General features: G+C 41.8%; 1 protein-coding gene across 4 annotated transcripts; it reads left to right on the forward strand.

Moving 5' to 3' along the window:
• The first annotated feature begins 4,013 nt into the window (after nt 1–4,013).
• LOC102741503 (zinc finger protein 426) lies at nt 4,014–21,932 on the forward strand. 4 transcript variants are annotated; one of them, XM_081812271.1, is made up of 9 exons: nt 4,014–4,120; nt 4,357–4,427; nt 12,014–12,061; nt 12,536–12,621; nt 13,236–13,362; nt 13,873–14,034; nt 15,170–15,252; nt 15,711–20,406; nt 20,609–21,932. In XM_081812271.1, exons 3-8 carry the CDS (start codon nt 12,037–12,039, stop codon nt 16,977–16,979), a joined length of 1,752 nt encoding a protein of 583 aa, XP_081668397.1. In that variant the 5' UTR covers nt 4,014–4,120; nt 4,357–4,427; nt 12,014–12,036; the 3' UTR covers nt 16,980–20,406; nt 20,609–21,932. The 4 variants fall into 4 exon arrangements, with proteins under 4 accessions (XP_081668397.1, XP_081668402.1, XP_081668405.1 ...); XM_081812279.1 differs by having other exon boundaries at nt 4,015–4,120; nt 13,954–14,034; XM_081812276.1 differs by lacking the exon at nt 12,014–12,061.
• Nucleotides 21,933–22,415: the final 483 nt, after the last annotated feature.

Consider the following 22,415-nt stretch of genomic DNA (forward strand, 5'->3'; position numbering starts at 1 on the left):
CCGGGACTCCAGGATCATGACCTGAGCCGAAGGCAGTTGCTCAACCAACTGAGCCACCCAGGCGCCCCTATGATACAGGTATTTTTAAGAACTGTTTTTGGGGCGCCTGGGTGGCTCAGTCATTAAGCGTCTGCCTTTGGCTCAGATCATGATCCCAGGGTCCTGGGATCGAGCCCCACATCGGGCTCCCTGCTCTGCAGGAGGCCTGCTTCTCCCTCTCCCACTCCCCCTGCTTGTGTTCCCTTTCTCGCTGTGTCTCTCTCTGTCAAATAAATAGATAAAATCTTTAAAAAAAAAAAAAAAAGAACTTTTTAAAAATAAGGGTGGAATTCCAATTCAGTATGCCAATTAATTTATCAGTAAGTGGTACTAAAACAACTAGTCATATTTTCTGGAGGAAAAAATGTGACTGGATCCACTACCACACACTACATGTCAAAATACATTCCATGCAAATTAGAGATTTAAATGTCTTTAAATATATTTAAGAAGAAAATGATAAAATCTGAATAAAATCTGTAGTTTAAAGAGACTTTTAAAATTAAGGCAGGAAATGCAGATAGTCTTTTAAAAAAACAGACTTCTTTGGGGGCGCTTGGGTGGCTCAGTCAGTTAAGGGTCCAACTCTTGGTTTTGGCTCAAGTCGTGATATTGGGTCATGGAATCATGCCCTACATTGGGCTCCTTGCTGGGCAGGAAGTCTGCTTGAGATTCTCTCCCTCTGCCCCTCCCCAAGCTCTCTCTCTCATAAATAAATAAAATCTTAAAAAAAAAAACTAGACTTCTTCACCTATATAACACAAACCTTTGTACAGGGGGCCTAGAAGGCAGGGCGTGAGGCATGCAGGGGGGAGAGGGGCTAGTCTGGGGCAGTGCCCAGGAGCATGAGGGCCACAGTACTGCAGTCCTGGGGTCCTGGCATTTTTTAGCATCTGTGAAAGCTTCCTTGTAATTCATTTCTTCTCACTACAGTATTAAGAATTATACCAAATTGAAAAGATATGAATAAATATCCTAAAACAAGAAAAAGTAAGACATTAAACTCTTCTTGTTACTCAGATTCCTCTGGAATAAGCAGAATTGCAGATGGATTCAATGGAATTTTTTCTGATCAGTTATAGTATTTGTTCTATAAGAAAACCAGACTAAAATATTTTGACAAGAGGATGACTCTGATACAGAGACATCAAATGATTTGCCAAAATTTGCAGATGGAATCAAGGCCAGAAATAGAAATCATAACTACCTGGTTCCCAGTTCTGTACTGAGAATTCTAGACCACACTGTCTTTTGTGAAAAAAAAATCTGCTGATACTGAAATCTGTGATGAAGAGTGTGACTCACCTGAATCGGTCAACGAACAAACTCAAGAGGAGAGTCCTAGAGAAGTTCACACTGCTGAAGATGTTCCAATTGTTGCAGAAGTGCATGCAATTTCTGAAGAGTATGATTTGGAGACAGAAAACAATTCCTCTGAGAGTCTCCAAGACCAAACTGATGAGGAGCCACCAGCTAAAGTTTGCAAAATTCTTGACAGGAGCCAAGCTTTGAATGTGCTGGCCCAGCAGAAGCGGCCTTTACTGAGAGCTAATAGCAATGACTTCTGTAAATGTGAACTTTGTGAGTTCAACAGCAAATATTTTTCTGCTATAAAGTAGCATATGATGCTGATGCACAAAGGTACTGATTCAAATGTGTGTCGAATTTGCAAGGAAAGTTTCTCTACTAACATGCTTCTGATTGAACACACCAAACTGCATGAAGAGGATCCCTGCATTTGTAAATACCGTGATTACAAAACAGTGATTTTTGAGAACCTCAGCCAGCACATTGCGGACGCCCATTTTAGTGACCTTTATTGCTGTGAGCAGTGCAATGTACAGTTATCTTCAAGCAGTGAACGCTATCTACGTTTCCAGGAGCACAACTGTGATGAATAGTACTAGTGCCTGTTTTGTAAACATGAAACCAATGATCCAGAAGACTTGCAAAGCCATATGGTAAATGAACATGCATGTAAATTAACTAAGTGCTAAGTATAACAATGGAGAACATGGATAGTACAGCCTCTTAAGCAAAACTGCCTTTTTTGGAAAAAGATTTTATTTATTTATTTATTTAGAGAGAGGGCACATGGGGGGGAGGGGCAGAGGGAGAAGGAGCGAGAGAATCTCAAGCAGACTCCCCACTGAGTGTGAAGCCTGACACGGGCTCAATCTCATGACCCTGAGATCATGACCTGAGCCCAAAACAAGAGTTGGACGTTTAACTGACTGAGCCACGCAGGCACCCGCAAAATTCCCTTTGACAAATGTAAAAACTTCTTTGTATGTCAAGTATGTGGTTTTCAGAGTAGAGTTAATATGAATGTTAACAGGCATGTTGCTATTGAACATACTAAAATTTTTCCTCATGCTTGTGATGACTGTGAAAACAGCTTTTCAAGTATGCTAGAATATTGCAAACATATAAATTCACATTTATCTGAAGGGATTTATTTATGTCAATACTATTAACATTCAACAGGACAAACTGAAGATCTTAAAAGTTCTTCTAGATTTCAAGCATTCAGCTGACTTACCTTATAAACATAGTGACTGCTTGATGAGGTTTGGAAATGAGAGGGAATTAATAAGTCACCTTCCAGACCATGAGACAACTTAATTATTTTCTTTAACTTCCATACTGTTGATGTAAACTAATAATTTTGACATTTTTGTTGATGTTAAAAAAACAATTAAATGTTTGTACAATTAAAGATGAAACATTAACATTGCAACAGAGATTATCAATTCAACAGAGATTATCAATTCAATCGATGCATAAAACATTTGATGATGCACATGAACAAGACGTTTCTTTTTTTTTTTTTTTAAAGATTTTATTTATTTTTTTTCGAGAGAGAGAATGAGAGACAGACAGCATGACAGGGAGGAGGGTCAGAGGGAGAAGCAGACTCCCTGCCGAGCAGGGAGGCCGATGCGGGACTCGATCCCAGGACTCCAGGATCATGACCTGAGCCGAAGGCAGTCTCTTAACCAACTGAGCCACCCAGGCGCCCAACACGTTTCTTTTTTTTTTTTTTTTAAAGATTTTATTTATTTATTTGAGAGAGAGAGAATGAGAGAGAGCACATGAGAGGGGGGAGGGTCAGAGGGAGAAGCAGACTCCCTGCCGAGCAGGGAGCCCGATCCGGGACTCGATCCAGGGACTCCAGGATCATGACCTGAGCCGAAGGCAGTCGCTTAACCAATTGAGCCACCCAGGCGCCCGCCCAACACGTTTCTTTTTATTGATGAACAACTGACATACAGTATTTGATTAGTTTCAGGGGTACACAGTGATTTGGCATATATACACGTCATGAAATGGTCACCACAGTAAGACTAGTTAACAGCTGTCACCATACAAAGAATGGTGAAATGTTACATTGAATAAATTCCATATGTGGGTACATTACATCCCCTGTCTTAATTATTTTATAACTGGAAGACTGTACCTCTTAATCCCCTTCACATATTTCGTCCATTGCCCTCTCACTCCCCTCCCCTAAGTCTTGAATAGATGGGATACCCAATCGTGTTTAAAAAGATCTTTATTTACTGCAAAAAGGCCACCCAATAACACCCAAGATAAAGGCCTAAAAACGGGATCCTAAAAACTGGATTCTCGGGCTTATCGATATGGGACGACTGTAAAGGCTCTCTAGGACGTGCGGGGAGGGAGGCAGGAAACCTTTCACTGAGCAGGCTGTGGGGTTTGTCCAGGGGGTCCTCCCACCGCCCAAACTGGAGCTGGGCTTCGCCCCACGCCACGCCGGGCCGCCCCCGCGCACGGGTCGCGCTCTCCGCGGGTAGTCGCGCCCACATACCTGGTTCCAGCCCCAGCCGTGTCCTCCGGGCCGCATCCCGGCCTCAGACCAAGAGCCCAGCCCAGCCGCCCACCCCAAGCCGGTGAGGGAGGGAACAACAGCTGGGCGGTCTGAAGTGGAAGCCCCGCCCCTCGAGCCCCGGCAGGAAGCGGAAGTGGCGTCACACGCCCGCCGGGGTCTCTTCCGCTGCCTCTCCTGTGCCGCGTTCAGCGCGTCGGGATGGTAGAGGTCGTCCGTGGGCCGGCTGTGGTGAGGGCGGCGTGAAGGGGAGGGAAAGAGGAGGGAATCCAGGGACGGGTTTAGTCAGGGTCGCCGATGGGCCTGCTGAGGGGCCGGGTCGCTCGGTTCGCATCCGCCTAGATCGCCCGAGAAGTCGCGGGGGCCGGCGGTTCCCGCCCGGAGCCGCTGTGGACCTGCTGTCAGGGCGCTTCCGTGGGGTCTTTGTATCCGCTGTGCAAGCAACCTTTGTGACTTTTCTCCACAAGGAAAAGAATTTCAGCTGTTGGGAGTGACCCAGAGTCCGCCCCGCGTCCTCGCTTTTTCGGGGACCTGACTGGTGAGTTTTGGGAAAGTTGGTTCACAAGGGCCTGTTTCCTTTTCGTGTGGAAGAGAATGTTTCGGCTGAGAATGTGGCTTTGTCACGCTGGTCTTTGTTTTGGACACACTGTATCTTAGTAGGAAGCTAATGTGCTTTGTCGGATGTCTGCAGTGTGCATATTTCAGGAGCTAGTTATACACACGTACACCGCAAGTCTCTGTACTAAAGGGAAAGTTTTCACCTACCTTAACATCCTTCCCTCCTGAACCCGTCCATCCCCACCAGATTTCAAACCAGGGGACTCTTGGAGAGAAGAATGGAGGCTTTATTACCCCACTTGTAGAATAATTGAATTTCACAATTACAGGACGTTTGGATTAAGTGTATTTTCCCGACATTTTTGTTTCGTAAGATCTTAAACCTAAAGGAGATGTAAATACTACTGCTATGAATGTGCGTCGAAGTAAATTCACCCGTTTTCGCATTTTGCATGGTTGCTCTTTCTGGATAGAGAAATGCATTTTTTAGTGTACTGTTTGAGAGTAAAAAGGAAATAAATTGCAGGCATGATACTTGTGAGAGTAAAAAGGAAATAAATTGCAGGCATGATACTTGACCTTTAAATACTTGGTAATGTATTTCCTAAAGATAAGGACCATTTTGCTACTAAAACGATAATACATTGATTTCACCCAAGAAAATTAAAAATGTTATCTAATACCTGCTCTGTAAAAACTAAAATCCTATACATTGTTTCAAAATATGTTTTTGAATGTTTTTGGATGTAGGACTTGGTTAGGGTTTATATATGACAATGTATATGTTTATGTCTCTTAGTTTCTTTTAAGCTAAAGCAGAGCTGTTGTTTCTTCATAATACAGACTTGGAAGAGTCACATGCTCTTTGAGAAACACATACTTTTGATATTTGTGATTTTATTTCCATGATGTGTTTAAATGTTTTCTTTATCTTGTAATTTTGTAATACGGTAATTGGGTCCGGTACAGAGGTTGGTAGACTTTTGTTAGAAAAGGTCAAGGTAGTAATGTAGCTGGGGCTCAGGGATGCAAGAGCACCCATCTCTGGGGTTCTAAAACAGACCAGGTTCGGCCACTGGTCACTGACAAAATCAAAGGCAGAGAAACGAGTGGTGGTGAAACAAGATAGAAATATATGTCAGTGAGGCCAATACCAGAAAGAGAGCGAACTAGTATCTCAAAGATGGTTGCCGAAGTTCTGAAAATACTTCGTTTTTTATAAGGAACATGTGGGACAGAAGTCAGTGCGTACTTGCAGGTGAGCAAAGATCAGGTCAGTTATTGCCTTGGAATCAATCACATGGGGTCTTGCTGGCCCAGGGTAGTCCTTAAAGCTTGAGCAGGAAGTTTCAGTTCCCATCAGAGATGCTTTGCCCTTTTGGATTTTTGTCTGAATTAAGAGATGAGCTGGAAAGAAGACCTTAATCAATTACAAAGTTTGAGGTCAAAATGGAGGTAGTTGCAGTCCTCTTTCAGTGACTGCATTATGATTTGTTGGCCATAAGGCCTGGAATTACTCAGCTCTGCTTTTGTAGTGCACAAGAAACCATAGACCTTAGTAAATAAATGGATATGGCTTTGCTCCAATAAAATTTGATTTACAAAAACAGCCCTGTGATTTATAGTTTGCCAGCTTCAGGTCCAGAGACTACAAAAGATCTTTCACATACTATCTTGTGGGTGATATGTACTCCATATTATGCTGCATAAAGGAGTTATAAATGTACATCAAGTCATTTTGTCTCCCTCACAGTCTATAGTAACTACTGCTCAAATTTAGTTACAATCTCACGAAAATCAGTTACCTAAAGACTAAATTGTAATGTTATCCTGTAATGACTTGTATATTAATGAAAACGGGAAGGGTATAGATGCAGCTAATCTTTTGAAGCATTAAACCTTGCATTTCCCCCTGCGGTGTTGGTATTGTTTCTGGATTATTTTGTCCAGTGGTGGGGAATTCCAGGATCCTCCTTTTAGCTTTTCCTACCATAATGGTCCTTACCCTGTGGGTCAGAGATAAGGAAATTCTGCCAGTTGCCAAAAAATCCAATTATATATTTAGGTTTTGGGGAAGGAAATAAATATAGGGTGGGTGCTTGCTGCAGCTGGTCCAGTCTGAGTTCATTGAAGTTAAGACTTTTTAAAAAATCACCTGACTACCATAAGCCTCCACTTTGGTGGTGTGCCACAATGATATTTTGGATCCTCAGGAATTAGTTAGTGTCCTCTTAGAGACTGTCTGAGTATTTCCTTTTCCCCCATGCATAGTCACTTGTAAATGACTGTACATCCCCTTATGAAGAGTCTGTAGGAAGGTTTATAGTATGAACAGTGGTGATGGTATGAAGGAGTTCTTAGTTTGTGATATGGTCTATGTTTGGAAGTTGGGTAGGGGGCTGTGACTTTCCACTGTGGTCAGTCAAATCAGAGTTTTGGTTACTGTACTTGAAACTACTTGTTACAGACATCAAATAAAATTCTAGTACATAAGTTGGCAAACTGGACCCTGGGCCAAATCTGGCTCTCCACCTGTTTTTGTAAATAGTTTTAGACAAACCTAACCATATTCATTGGTTTACATATTTTCTATGGCTTCTTTGAAACCACAGTGACAGACTTGAGTATGTATAGCACAGAGACTATTTGGCCTGCTCTGCCTAAAAAGTACTGTATGGACTGTTAGTGCAGGTTTGTTGACCTCTGCTGTAATAGGCTGCATATCTCTTTCATTGCAAGGGACCAATTAGGCTGGGATCAGTTAGCCACCACGAGAGGTCTCTGCAGGCCAAAGCACTCTGATTCCTGTTTCATTCCCACTGCTCTTCGTGGTTCATGTGCCCTCTTTGTCTTCGGCAACTAAGTGCCGCCTCCTTGATTTCTGCTACTCTGGCTTCTCATCATCCCCAGTGAAATCGGGGAGTTTATCTCAGTGATGGTATAGCCCCTACAGTCATACCTCACCTGTCATGGAGAATAACCACAGAGGCCTCTAGGATGGAGGCCGTCCACTTACCGTTTCTCCATACCTTTGTGGAGAATCTTCTGTTCCCTCAACATAGAATGGGGAATGGGGCTGTATATCACACAGGATAAATCCAGTGCTACATTGCTATCTCCCTAGGATTTGCTCCTTCACATTTTGTTGTGGAAGTTCTGGCATGTGAACTCATTACTGTAGGTCACCATGAGTCTCTGGTATCAGCCAAGCAAGTAAGCTATTAGAGCTTTCCCTGGGTCCATGAGATAGTATATATTAAACCCAGACTGTCTAATAAGTGCCCCCATGTCAATGAATTTGGCCCAGTTTATTGTTATATTCCAACCTTATGGGTCTGGCATGCTTACACTTTATTCCCCCACAGGGTACTCAGGTTTCTTCTATATATTATCCTAGTTGGAACTATTTTGTTGTACAGGCTATTTTATCTTGCACTGTGTTGTATCCCTGTTCCCCATGACTGTGAATTCATTGTCACTAGGGGCAGTGGTTTGGGTGGATCTTGAAGAGAAGGAGCATTTCCTTCTAAGACTTCTGCCCCAGGTGAGATTTCCTCAGTACTTTTAAGCAGAGAAAGGCTCATTTCAGAAACCAAAGGGCAGGAGACTTCTGATAAGGGAGAGTTAGTATCTTGTGGATTCAAGATTGTAAGTTTCATCTTTGTCTGACTCATATCCCCATTCGTTTTCAAGTTCTCATTCTTCCCGTATCAGTGCCCTAATTTTCACATGAACAACTAGTTGATGTAGACACTCTAATTGTGGTTGTAATTTTACCTGTGCAATTAAATTTCGTGTTTGATTTTCAACTGTGTCAGTCCTGTGGCCACAAGAAATGTCCTTTTTAAGAGCTGTCTTGAGGCTTTGTGGTTATCAGACCTTGGTTTGAGCTTGTCTTAGTAAATCTGAGCAGGCCTTTTCTGTGCAACTCTAGTCATAAGAATCAATGTCTCGGGGCGCCTGGGTGGTTCAGTCGTTAAGCATCTGCTTTTGGCTCAGGTCATGATCCCAGGGTCCTGGGATCAAGCCCCACATCGGGCTCCCTGCTCAGCGGGAAGCCTGCTTCTCTCTCTCCCACTCCCCCTGCTTGTGTTCCTTCTCTCGCTGTGTCTCTCTCTGTCAAATACATAAAATCTTAAAAAAAAAAAGAATCTATCTCTCACCACAATCTTTGTAGTCATCATTACTGGGGTAACAGCATTCACTTGGATTCCCAAGGCAAGTGCTTCTGTGTACATCTTCAGAGTGAGCCATAGGTCAGAGCTTGATTTTCATAATGCAGCTGAGTGTCTTTCAAGGAGCTCAGCGTCTTGCTCCAGACCAAAGACTTGATGAAATCAACCCCCAGATCTCATCTTTACATGTGTATTTCCTGCAATCACTGTCTGTTTCAATTCTGTATAAGTCTGGGTCTAATCAGAAGACAAAAATCACTCCTTGATTTCTTGATATACATGGGAAGAGTAACATAAAGATGTAAAGAGCACTCTGTTAGATCCTAGAGTTGAACAGTAATAAGGAAGGTCAGATTTATAGGGATGTCTTCTCCCCAAGATTGGGTCGTATCTTATTTGCAAGGTATCATTGCAGTCTATTGATTGTAAAGAAGTTGGCTGGGTGTCCTGCAGCAGAGGTAGTCAGCAGGCATTGGACAAACATTTGAAAATCTCTCGATTGCAGCCAAGCCATGTCTGGTGGGCAGACACATCAGGTATCCATGGGAAATAGGTATTCAGTTTGCAGACATTCCTGGCTGGTGGGTGAGTGCTCAGAAGACTGAGATCCCCACACACTTACATTCCAAAGAGCTCTCCAAAAGAAAGGCTTCTGAGTTTTGTAAAATCCTTCTCCTTATGTCAGACAACATTGTCATATAAAGCATTACTGGAGATAGAACAGTTTACAATAGAAGATTCAATATCTCCAAGATTATACAGTTTCAAAGTTTGTATGTACCCCCACAATATTGTTGCACGAAATATAAACCAATGCTTGACAGAAATACAAGAAGAAATGGACATTTCTGCACTTCCTCGGGAGTTTTAAGACTGTTTCTCCCTTATTGTTTCTCTAAACAAGAGAAAATTGTCAGGATATAGATTTATAAATGATGTGCGTACTGCTTAACAACAAATCTAGTAATTGACAGAAATCAGATAATGATCGTCTGGAATGAGGGTGAGGGAATGAACCAGAAGGGTGAAGGCTTTTTGGAGAGATGAATATATTCTCTGTCTTCCTTGAACTGCTCATTATATGGGTAAATTTGTCAAAGCTCATCCTCAGAATACTTAAGATCTGCGCATTTCATTGCATAGCACTTTTCATCTGTAGAATGAAGTATCTTGTGTTGTGAGGGTTAATTTGGCTTATGGTAACGAAACTGGAACTTCCAGCATTTGTCATCATTTGGATACCATTCTGTAGATCAGCATTTGGGCTGCTGTTCTCTGTTCAATTTATTAAAGAGAGTCAATAATTCTTTTTTTTTTTTTTAAGATTTTCTTTATTTAACAGAGAGAAAGAGCACAAGCAGGGGGAGTGGCAGGCAGAGAGAGAAGCAGGCTCCCCGCTGAGAGGGAGCCTGATGTGGGACTCGATCCCAGGACCCTGGGATCATGACCTGAGCCGAAGGCAGTCGCTTAACCAACTGAGCCACCCAGGCACCCGAGTCAATAATTTTCAACATAGGAGTTGTCCTTTAGACTGTATCAGGTTAAAAGATTAAAATAAGAAGGAAGCCTTATTAAGAAAGGAATAAAAATAAAATAAAAACTTGGTGAAAAACAGAAGTGGTAATATGAAAAGGAAGTTCTGTGGAAAGACTCCTAAAATAGATCATTGTAAAGGACAGTGATTTGGCATTGCTCCTTTGCCAGGGCAAGGGGCAGTGGGCAAACCTTGATTGCTCTGAGCCTCAATCAAGACCCTCCTGAGGCTGTTGAGTACTTAAAGAGTCTTCTGAGTTTTGTAAAATCCTTCCAGCATTATTTTTCTTAAAATTTTGGGTCCTATTTAGAACAGCCTATGGTTATTTTCCTTTTTCTGTCATTACATTACCCAAGAAGCAAACCACAATATTTGTGTTTGTATATAGGATACTCTATTTTCTCACCTATTTGATTTTTTGCTCCATAAGCACTGATAAACAGAGGTGTTCATTAATAATTGAATATCTTGTCCCTTTGGAATGTTGGGCCATTAAGCCCTGGGACGTTTTCTGTATATATCACTGTTTTCTGCATAGTGCCTAGCACAGGACCACAATTTCTTAATTATTTGTGGAAAGGACAAAAGAATAAGCCTGTTATGATAAATTAAAAGGAGGCACAGGGCTCCAAGCCACTCGAAGCTCCATGAAGTGAAGCTCAAGGGTGTTAACCAAATTAAACACTTCATTTTTCTCCTCTTCATAATATCCAGCAGTATTGTAGGCCAGTGCTGGCCAATGGAAATATAATGTGTAGGCCAAGTATATGATTAAAGCTTTTCTGTAACTGTAATAAACAAAAAACAAGGAAATCATATAAGTATTTCAGTATGTAACCCATATAAAAATTGAGGTATTTTAGGGCGCCTGGGTGGCTCAGATGGTTAAGCGTCTGCTTTCGGCTCAGGTCATGATCCCAGGGTCCTGGGATCGAGTCCCACATCGGGCTCCCGGCTCAGCGGGGAGCCTGTTTCTCCCTCTGACCCTCGCCCCTCTCATGCTGTTTCTCGCTCGTTCTCTAAAAAATAAATAAAATCTTTAAAATAAATAAATAAAAAAAAATAAAAATAAAAATTGAGGTATTTTAAATTCTTCTCATGAATTCAGAATTCATTGGACACAAAATTTTCATCAGATGTATTTTATGCGTTTGAATCATGTAATAGAGTTGAGAAAATAGATATATTTAAGCTTACGCAAACATTTAAGTTTTCTAATAAGTAAATTTGCAAAAAGTTTTAAATTTAAAATTTAATTAAAAATAAATAAAATCTAAAATCCTGTTTTACTAACTGCATATCAAGTACTCAATAGCATATGTGGCTTCTGGCTACCAAAATGGACAGTGCAGGTCTAGAATGACGTCTGATCATATTTGGGAATAAGAACCTCAGGATCTCAAACATTTGAGAGAAGCCTATCTGCATTCAATTGTGGATCTCTTTTTTCCTTAATTGGATGGTACTGGACCAATGATTAGTAAAAATCTAGCTTTATCAGCTATTAAATAGGGCTAATGATACCCATTGTAAGGGTTGTTATGATAATTAGGTGAGCTGATATACGTACAGCTCCTAGTGAGACAGACATCTGTCATGTATCTATCGTCAGGAAGTGGTAATAGTTATGACTGACTTTCATGCCAAAGGTTATAACATTTTTAGTGAATTTCCCATATATCATCTACAGAGAGAGAGCTAATGTATGATGTTTGATAATGGATTAGTAACGCTTGCTGATTAATGATTGATAGGAAAAGTACTCTGGGTAACACTGTCAAAAGTAATGAAGATTGCCATATTTACTTAGATTCTTAAGTTGCACTGAACTGATCTTGGCATCAAATTTCTCATCAGGCAAATTTCATCACTCTCCCAGGATGGCAGCCATTGATCTGACCCACGGTAATTCATTGTTGATTCTCATTTTCAGAGGATTCTTAAAGGTCACCCCTACACAATATAGGGCCTAAGCAGTCAGGCTGCTGGTTCACTTAGAGCTGAAATATGCCAGAGAATGCTGTTATCTAGGTCAGCTTCCTGGTGTGTGTGCTTTGGGACTTGGTGCTGCATAATCCCATTGATGAGTTTTATTATCTTGGGCAAATAAAGAATCGGATTTCCCAGGGATTAGGTTTCCATACCTGTAAAATAAGATGATGACCCCTTTCCTCATGGGCAGTATGTCTAACACGTCCCTTTTATGGCTCCAGGTGAGGCAGGGCTACTCTGATATTTTATCCAGTAGAGTGTGTATTTATGTGAGATTTCTTGAGTGTGCAGGGATATATGGGAATCTCAAACTAGGATGGAATGATTTTTCACGTGGGTGATTCCGGTCATGCTGCATTCTAAGTATTCTTTTTTTTTTTCTCCAAGATCTTTCTAGAGATCCTTTTTGTCTTCCTGAGGAAAACACAGAGGCAGAAAGGATGGTGGCTGTCTGGCTGAAAAATTATCAACAGGTAATAAAAAAGCGTATCAATCAACAGAATGCCGTACTTATATTCACCAGGTGGATACATTCCTTCTAGGTACATCTGTGTCCTGAGCTTCCTAAAGTAAATAAACCCCACACAAGGGCTGAATCCCCAGTTGCATTTTCCCTGGAAGTGGAAACTCTCATATTGAAAAGGATTACTCTGAAAATAATCTTAGGATTTCACTAATCACCTGTGAACCTCATGGATACCAGGTGCATATTTCCACTTTGCTATGTGCTCTGACATGGTAAGGAAGGTGTTAAGTATCTTTTTCTCACAGAATTTAGTCATTCTGCGCTGTTTATCAGGGATCTTTAGTGTGCTCAGAAGTCTACTGCGATAGAGGGAAATAACAACTACTACGGTTTTGCTGAGATAAGCTCAAAAGCTTAAAAGGTGCCATTAAAGCCATATGAGTGGAGATGAGCAGTGAGTGAGTTTAGGTGGGGAGAAGAGGACCTAGGACCATGGAACCGTGGGAGGATAATGAGAAATCTCATAACCCTGCATAGGTATTGAGTCTCCTGTCCTTATTCTCCCGTGAACATTGGTGGAGATGTTTCTTGTCTCAGGCCAACATGGGTGTGATGGTTTAGATTGCAGTGACCTTCCAGGATGTGGCAGTGGACTTCACCCAGGAGGAGTGGCTATTACTGGACCTCACTCAGAGAAACCTATACAGAAACGTGATGCTGGAGAACTATCAGAACCTGGTCGCAGTAGGTGAGGCTGCCAACATTCCAGATACGTGTCATATACTTTATGTGTTTCCAGCCTTGGTGATGCCCTCTGAACATAACTGGAAGAAAGAGATGCATAGTCCCTACACTAACGGGTTATAATCTGCAATGGGTGTTCTGTAAACGTGGCCATGAGGCCAACAGCAACACCATCACTCTGTTTGGAATTTACATTCTTAGATGCCGCTTTTGACATTCTGAATTATTAAGCTGGGGTTGTTGCCCCATCTTCTGTGTTTCAGTAAGCCATCCTGATGATTGTGAGGCACTCCCAACATTTGAGGGCCACTCTTCTAGTGGTTTCCCCATCAGAACAAAGATCTCCTTTCTTCATCTCCTTTATTTCCGATTTGAATAAATACCTTTATGCTCTGTAAATACGTGCATACATTCAAATTTGGCTTTCAGGGGTTAAGAGATAACTACTCTTTTGTCAGAAGGGGAGTATTTGCCTCTTTTGGTCCTTTTGGGATAATTTCTCTGCTTTCATTAGAAATAAAGTTTTGGATTCATTGGAAGCTTTGTCATCTCTTGCATAAGCCTCTCCTGTTAATGTGCCTTTTCCTGTGGACAGAATATCAACTGTCGAAACCTAAGCTGATCGCTTGGTTGGAACAACAAGAGCTGAGGACAGTGGAGAAGGGAGTTTTCCAAGGTGAGTGTTGTTATTAACAAACTTAACTGGTCAACCTATAGGATGGCATCTTTGCAACTTTAATGTGTAAAATTTTTTTTTTTTTAAAGATTTTATTTATTTATTTGAGAGAGAGAATGAGAGAGAGAGAGAGCATGAGAGGGGGGAGGGTCAGAGGGAGAAGCAGACTGACTCCCTGCCGAGCAGGGAGCCCGATGCGGAACTCGATCCCAGGACTCCAGGATCATGACCTGAGCCGAAGGCAGTCGCTTAACCAACTGAGCCACCCAGGCGCCCTAATGTGTAAAATTTTTAAGATACGTTTGTCTTAGAGGGCTGAAGCCATTTATCTCTGATGTTTTTGGATATCTTCACCTTCCTTCACTCTTTTACTTAAAATTTCTATGATCGCACAAATGACCTGTTCTGATTCTTCTTTAAGTTTATAATTTTGGGGACACCTGGGTGGCTCAGTCGTTAAGCGTCTGCCTTTGGCTCAGGTCATGATCCCAGAGTCCTGGGACCGAGCCCTGCATCAGGCTCCCTGCTCTGCGGGAAGCCTGCTTCTCCCTCTCCCACTCTCCCTCCTTGTGTTCCCTCTCTCGCTGTGTCTCTGTCAAATAAATGCAATCTTAAAGAAAAAAAAAAAAGTTTATAATTTTGGTGTATCCTCCTTGTCCAGGTATTTTTCACGTATCTACTTGATCATATGTTACCTTGATAATATTTTGTTATTGTTTGACATGTTTTTCAGAAAATTATTTTTTAGTACTAGCCACTGAAGTCTGTCCTTACACACCTATTGTCATATTTTTCCCATAAACAAACCAGTGAACCTTTTTTCTTTCTTGTTATTTCACCATTTTTAATATGAACATAAAGAAAACTTGAGTCTTTTTTTTTTTTTTTTATAATTTTATTTATTTGAGAGAGAGACACCAAGAGAGGGAACAGAAGCAGGCGGAGCAGGAGAGGGAGAAGCAGGCTTCCCACTGAGCAGGGAGCCTGATGCGGGGCTCGATCGCAGGACCCTGGGATCATGACCTGAGCTGAAGGCAGATGCTTAACAACTGAGCCACCCAAGCTTAATTTAAAATTGTTTAGCCTATGATTTCTTCCTGCAAATATTTAAATTTGTGTTTTTGTTTTATTTCAGAATGGGAAACACAACCTCAAACAAAAGGGTCAGCATCTCACCAGGATTTTTTTGGAGGAAAAACAGCCATTGAAATACAAAAAGTAAGATTGATATGTGACATTTCTTATATTCCACATTCAAAAAAGATGGATGGTCCTGTTATAAAATTCAATGCAAGTTGAGATATTTGAGACAAATGGCATCCACCAAAGACAAAGTAATTCAGAGATACTCTGAATATGATGATTTGGGATTTATAATCCAAATCTATCTTGAAAATTGTTGCTCCCGAGATGCCACAGGTACACATTCCCAGATACATAACTTGTCATTGAGTCTTTAAAACATTTTTGCGAAATTTTAATGGAATGATCTTAAGAGTAGGTGGCATCAGTTTTTGGTAGAAGAGTTCCCTGGTCTAACTTGAAAGAAATCAACAGGAACTGTATTTATATAATGAAAATGCTAAGAGTCATCATCATGTTTCTTGCATTATAAGGTTGAAATTTGTAATCAGTCTGAAAATCCTATCATCAACTTTCATCCCTTCCATCAACAGGAAAGGACCTACCATGGAGCAGAACTCTCTGACTGTGAGCAAGGTGGAAGAGTCTTGAGTAAATATTTAAACCTTAAGACCCACATGAGAACTCAAAATAGAGGGAACAGTTTTGAGTGTAATCAGTATCACAATGGCCTCCTTAATCTGCAAAAGAAAAACTCTACTAGAGAGAAACTTTCTGATTTTAATCAGTGTGGTAAAGTCTTCACCCGGACTCCACATGCAGTGTATGAGAGAACCAACGTAGCAGAGAAGACTTTTGAATGCAGTGACTGTGGGAAAACGTTCATTAGTCGTTCACACTTTCAGGCACATAGGAGAACTCACAATGGAAGAGATTTCAATGAATGGAAGCAATTTATAAAAGCTTCAGTTTTCTCAGCAGGTCAAAATGAGCATGTGCAGACACACGCTGCTCAAGAACCCCATGAATGTAAACAATGTGGGAAGTCTTATGCAGATTCCAAGTGCCTCAATAATCATATCATTCGACTTCACACTGGAAGAAAACCCTTTGAATGTAGTGAATGTAGGAAAGCCTTCACTACATCTTCACGCCTTTATGTGCATTTGAGGATTCACACTGGAGAGAAACCCTATCGATGTAAAGAATGTGGGAAACACTTCCAGTGGCCCTCACTCCTTCGTAAACATGTGCGTACTCACAGTGGTGAGAAGCCCTATAAATGTAAGGAATGTGGAAAAGCCGTCAGTCGTTCTTCAGTTCTTAATGAACATTTGAGAATTCACACTGGAGAGAAGCCCTATAAATGTAAGGAATGTGGGAAACACTTTGCTTGGCTGTCAGTCCTTCGTAAACATGTTCAAACTCACAGTGGCGAGAAGCCCTATAAATGTAAGGAATGTGGGAAGGCCCTCAGTAGTTCCTCAATTCTTAATGAACATTTGAGAATTCACACGGGAGAGAAGCCCTATAAGTGTAAGGAGTGTGGGAAAGCCTTCACTAATTCCTCACGACTTAGTGTACATTTGAGAATTCACACCGGAGAAAAACCCTATCAATGTAAGGAATGTGGGAAAGCTTTCGTTTGGCCCTCAGTCCTTAAAAAACATCTACGAACTCACAGTGGAGGGAAGCCCTTTGAATGTGGTGAATGTGAGAAAGCCTTCAGTAATTCCTCATATCTAAATGAACGTTTGAGACCTCATAGTGGAGAGAAACCCTTTCAATGTGGTGAATGTGGGGAAGCCTTTAGGACTTTCTTATATTTTAATAGCCATTTGAGAAATCACTCTCGAGAGTAGCCCTATGAACGTTAAGTACTGTGGGAAGGTCTAGTGCTCTCATCCTGATTTGACATTTAAGCATTCACGCTGGAGAGAAACCCTATTAAAGTAAGGAGTATGGGAAAGGCTTCACTTGGTCTTCCAACCTTTATAAACATACAATTCAAAGTAGAGAGCGATCCTTTGAGTGTACGGATTGTGGGAAAGCCTTCACTACTTGCACATTTGAAGTCACACTGGAGATAAGCCCTATGAATGTAAACACCGAGGGAAAGCCTTCACTGTTCCCTTAGGCCAATCTCAACATGTAAAAATTGATACCAGAGAGCAACCCCTTGAACGTAAGGAACGTGAGAAAGGCTTCACATCGTAGTCATGACTTAACGCCTAAAAATACACAATACATTGAAGACTTATGTACGTAATAAGTTTGACAAGGACTGTTATTCCAGTGCATTTCAAAAACGAAGCCACGTTGGAGGGAAACCGTATGAGTATGAGGAATGTGGAAAGGTCTACAGGTGTCCCAATACATGAAAGAACTCACTAGTTAGATGCCTGTGAAGTTAAACAATGTGGGAAAGCAGTTAAGAGTCTTCTACAAACGGTGCTGGAGGAACACAGTGAAGTTGTTTAAGAGCCATTTGGGACTCAGCTTATAGGCTGGCTTCATAGATCTGGTTTGAACGTGTGCCACTCTGCCCTGAACATTTTTGGGAATGCTCTGGCTTTCTGCCCAATAGCAGTGCTAGTCCAGTCTAGTTTCTATACCTGGTTTGCAGCCTGGCCCCATGTGGTACTACTACCATTAGACCTAATGTTATACAAACTACCTGGATCCTCTAGGTATATGACCTTGTCTAATACTGTGAAGACGAACATGTGAGTCCGTTCACTGCTCACGGAGTCCATCTACAGTGCCTCATGCTGGTGAAGGGGGAGGATATAGGTCTCTACATTTCCTGAAAATGCTCTTGTTTCTCTCTCACACCTGATCTTCCTGGGTCAGAAAAGACTTTATAAACGGTGAGGTTATACACCCTGATCTCATAGCCTTGGAAAGAGAGCAACACACCTAGTACTAGGTTAGAAAATACCTTTAACCTCGGGCAGTACATGGAGAGGCTAGGAACAGACTATATTCTCTTTGTTCCCAAATCACCACAGCCTGGAAGAACAATTATGTCCTTTGCCTGTGTTCAGAAAGAGCTGCACCTGGCATGTGACGTGCTGGTTCGTTTACATCACTTCAGATGTATGAGATGGGAAACCTTGAGAATAGGACAGGTCCTGATACTCTGTTATACTTGATGCCCCACTGGCAGTTCTTGAAAGTGGCCTTTGGATAGAGACAGAATCCATCAGAACCTTGTTTCAATTTTGAGTTAACACATTCAGATACTTGTAACACTTGAGCAGCCTTTAGTTAGGTCATGAGTGGCCTTGGAGGCTACAGCGGCTTACTGTCATTTCCCTTCTGGCTTAATCAAATCAGTGGAGTACACACCAAATCAAGTTTAGTGATAACTCCTGATCAGACGTGACCTGGATGGGGCACTGGGTGGCTCAGTTGGTTAAATGTCTGACTGTTGATTTCAGCTCAGGTCTCAATCTCAGGGTTGTGAGTTCAAGCCCTGCATTGGCCTCCAGGCTGGGCGTGGAGCCTACTTAAAAAGTGACCTGGGTACATTCCCGTATGTTTGTGTTTGAAGGAGATTGGGAGATGAGGTGATTCTCTCTTGAGTATGGGTGTAGTCTTTTTTTTTTTTTTTAAAGATTTTATTTATTTATATGACAGAGAGACAGCGAGAACAGTAACACAAGCAGGGGGAGTGGGAGAGGGAGAAGCAGGCTTCCCGCGGAGCAGGGAGCCCAACGCGGGACTCGATCCCAGGACCCCGGGATCACGACCTGAGCCGAAGGCAGACGCTTAACCACTGAGCCACCCAGGCGCCCTGAGTATGGGTGTAGTCTTAACTGCACTGTGTGTATGGCAGTATATAATACACTGACATTGATTATCTCAAAACCCACAAGTCCTAATTCCAGCAATCTGGTACCCTCATCAGTAACATCTGTGTGTGTCAGTAACAATGCCAGCTGACTTCTGTCTCACTGGGATTCTCTTTTCATACTCTTGGATTGTCCCCTCCTTAATAAGAATGTCTTCTACATGGGGAAATATGAAGCATTTTCCACCTGTGGGTTTCACTGCTCTGTGATCTCCTTTTCCTATGGGAGAAGCCTGGCAGTGTAGCTCAGTTCTGCTGGAACCATTCTAACTGCAGAAGCTTGATTACCTCAGTGATGTGCACTGTGGTTACACCCATACTGAACTCTTCATCGACAGCCTGGGCAACAAGGATGTGATGGGGGTCCTGGGAAGACTTCTCTGCCTAGGAGAGATGGTCCATGATGGGCCACTGGCCTCAGAACCAAGAGGACTTCGTGGACCCCAAATGCAAATATTGTGAATTTAAGTTTTCTGGTTATTTTTCTCTTGTGATAGATATGTTTATTTTCCTCTATTCCCAAAGCACCTATGACTTACTTCTATTTATCTTTGTATTTGTTTCTCAGCAACATCTTCAGTAACTACTTTGTTACCTTTCTTCCCTAATTACAGCACCAAATTTCTGTCTCGGTCAGATTTCCTATAGCCATTCCTCAGATGCCCAACATTAGATATGAAGCACTCACATCAAATGTGGCATGGTTTTCTCAAAAATCATCCTCTGAAGTGTTGATGTTCACATGTCATTTACTTGGGTGTGTTTTTTACATAAGTGGAATGAAAAGGGTACTTCAGTTGTAATTGAAGCACTTGCCATATCAAAACTGTTCGTGTTGTTTTACATGTATAATTTCATGGAATTACGACATTTCTTGGAGATACTTTCTCATTTACCCCATTTCTCAGAAAAAGTTTGTGATTGCAGTGGATTCTACCTGGGACACACTGACATGATTTTGAACTTCCAGTGTAGAAATCTAGATTTGAGTGGTAGTTTGCTTAGGTGTTTTTATGTGGCATATTGCATAGCGTAAGTGACATATTGCCTCATTCTTTGCCTTCTGTCCGCTTTCTTTCATTCCCTCTTTTATTATCTTTAATTGCACCTTTATTTTCCATTACTGTCAACAAGACCCAGGTGGAAACTACTTTTCTCAGTGCATGACTGGCAGGTGGTGGAGGGAAATTAGAACAAAAAATGAATGTTTCATGGGTAGAGTATCCGTTTGGGAGTATGAAAACATCTGGAAATGGATAGTGGTAACGGTTGCACAAAAACCAATGCACTTGATGCCAGCTCAATAGAATTGTACACCTAAGTGTTTAAAATGGTGAATTTTGTTACATGTATTTAAACACAAAAAAGTGACAAAATAATGGAAAGAGATTGTGATATATTTAATCCCATAATGTAATTGACAATTGCTAGAAGTTTTTAGAGAAATTTTTTTTTTAAAGATTTTATTTATTTATTTGAGAGAGAGAATGAGAGACAGAGAGCATGAGAGGGAGGAGGGTCAGAGGGAGAAGCAGACTCCCTGCCGAGCAGAGAGCCTGATGTGGGACTCGATCCCGGGACTCCAGGATCATGACCTGAGCCGAAGGCAGTCGCTTAACCAACTGAGCCACCCAGGCGCCCCGAGAAATATTTTAATATTAGCCCTCAACAGTCTAGACCACAAAGGAATCCAGAAGGACTTGTGTCCATCTGGTTCCTGGAGGTGGGCCTGCTCACTTTGGTCTCCCTGCCCATCTTGAAGCGGACCTCAACCCAGGTGCAGACACTGAGCCATGAAGTAGGAGGAATCCTGCCCACCCAGGGGAAGACTCGCCCATCAGTGCCCTGAGGCAGGCCTACAGAACTTGGGTCATGGATGTGGACCCTAAGTTAGCCTTGTGACTTGGCTCCAGTCCCTCTCAGGTGTGGTCTGGGGCCATTTATGCCTGCCAAGTGACATGTTAGGACCCCTGCCTATCCACAAAACCAGAAATACTACTGCTGTCTTTGGACCCTGAATTGATCCCTTATCCTAGTCTCAGCCCTACTGACCAGGGTCCTGGAGTGATATCCTTTCTGACCAGGGTCAAGACTAGGTCAATTGCCCTGGTAACAGGATTGTGTACCATAGACTCCAATGCAGACCTGGCAGTAGCCAGGTCTGGCCTCAATCCCACTTGACTGTGATTCTAGAGGCAAAACCCATCAGTCCAGGGACCTGACATGAGACCGTTTTTATCCATGAAAACGGTCTATATGGTCTGAAAGAGATGTTTATTCCTTCAATTACAGACATATGAAAGCCCAGTTGCCTGCAGACATGGCCAGCAAGCCATTAAGTAGCCTAAGTTGAGCTGACAGATGAAGGGCTTTTCTGTACTGATGTGACACTGTAAAGACTGGAAGAATGGTTACTCAAATGTGCAGATATAAAGAGGCAATGATCACAAGAATTAGGTAAAAATGATATCACCAATGGAAGTACCTCAAGCTGAGCACCTACAGTGGTAGATGCAACAAACATTACCAACCTTCACATATTTACCACTAAATATTAACACTTTCATAACACTAATCAAAACTGGGATGAGCATAAATGCAATACTAGTGCAGAAGCATCTAGAGACTGATACAGGAATTTATTAATAAAGTTAGAATTTCATATCTGTAGGTCAAAAATCATAATTGGTACTGAATCAATTGGCCATCTTTTCTGGGTAAAAGAAGGGATTGGATCCACTACCCCACCCCACATGTTAAAATATATCCTATGAGGGTGCCTGGGTGGTTCAGTCGTTAAGCATCTGCCTTCGGCTCAGGTCATGATCCCAGGATCCTGGGATTGAGCCCCGCATCGGGCTCCCTGCTCAGCGGGAAGCCTGCTTCTCCCTCTCCCACTCCCCCTGCTTGTGTTCCTGCTCTCGCTCGCTCTCTGTCAAATAAATAAAATCTTTAAAAATATATATATATATATATCCTATGAGGATTAAAGAGTTCAGTGCTTTTAGATGGATTATATTTAAGAAGCAAACTATAAAATCTGTATATAATTTGAGAGTTTGAAAGGACTTTTAAAGCAAGTTAGGAAATCCAGATACAATTATTTTTTAAAAATTTATTTATTTGAGAGAGAGCACACATGGGGTGGAGGAGCAGAGGGAGAGAGTCCCAAGCAGACTATGCTGAGTGCGGAGTCCCAACTCAGAGCTCAATCCCATGACCTTAAGATCAGGACCTGAGTTGAGACCAAGAATCAGATGGCCAACTGCGCCACCCAGGTGCCCCTCCAGATACAATTTTTAAAAACACTTCTTTGCCTACATAAAAAAGGATTTGTGCAGTAAAACATGAAACACTAATGTAGCAAGATAGATATCAATTCAGTAGATGCATATAAAACATTTAATGATGCCCATGAACAAGTCTTGATGAAATATGTTTT

The sequence above is a fragment of the Leptonychotes weddellii genome, chromosome 1 (assembly GCF_054177405.1).
Source record: "Leptonychotes weddellii isolate Sample4059 chromosome 1, ASM5417740v2, whole genome shotgun sequence".
In the NCBI taxonomy this organism is placed as follows: Eukaryota; Metazoa; Chordata; class Mammalia; order Carnivora; family Phocidae; genus Leptonychotes; species Leptonychotes weddellii.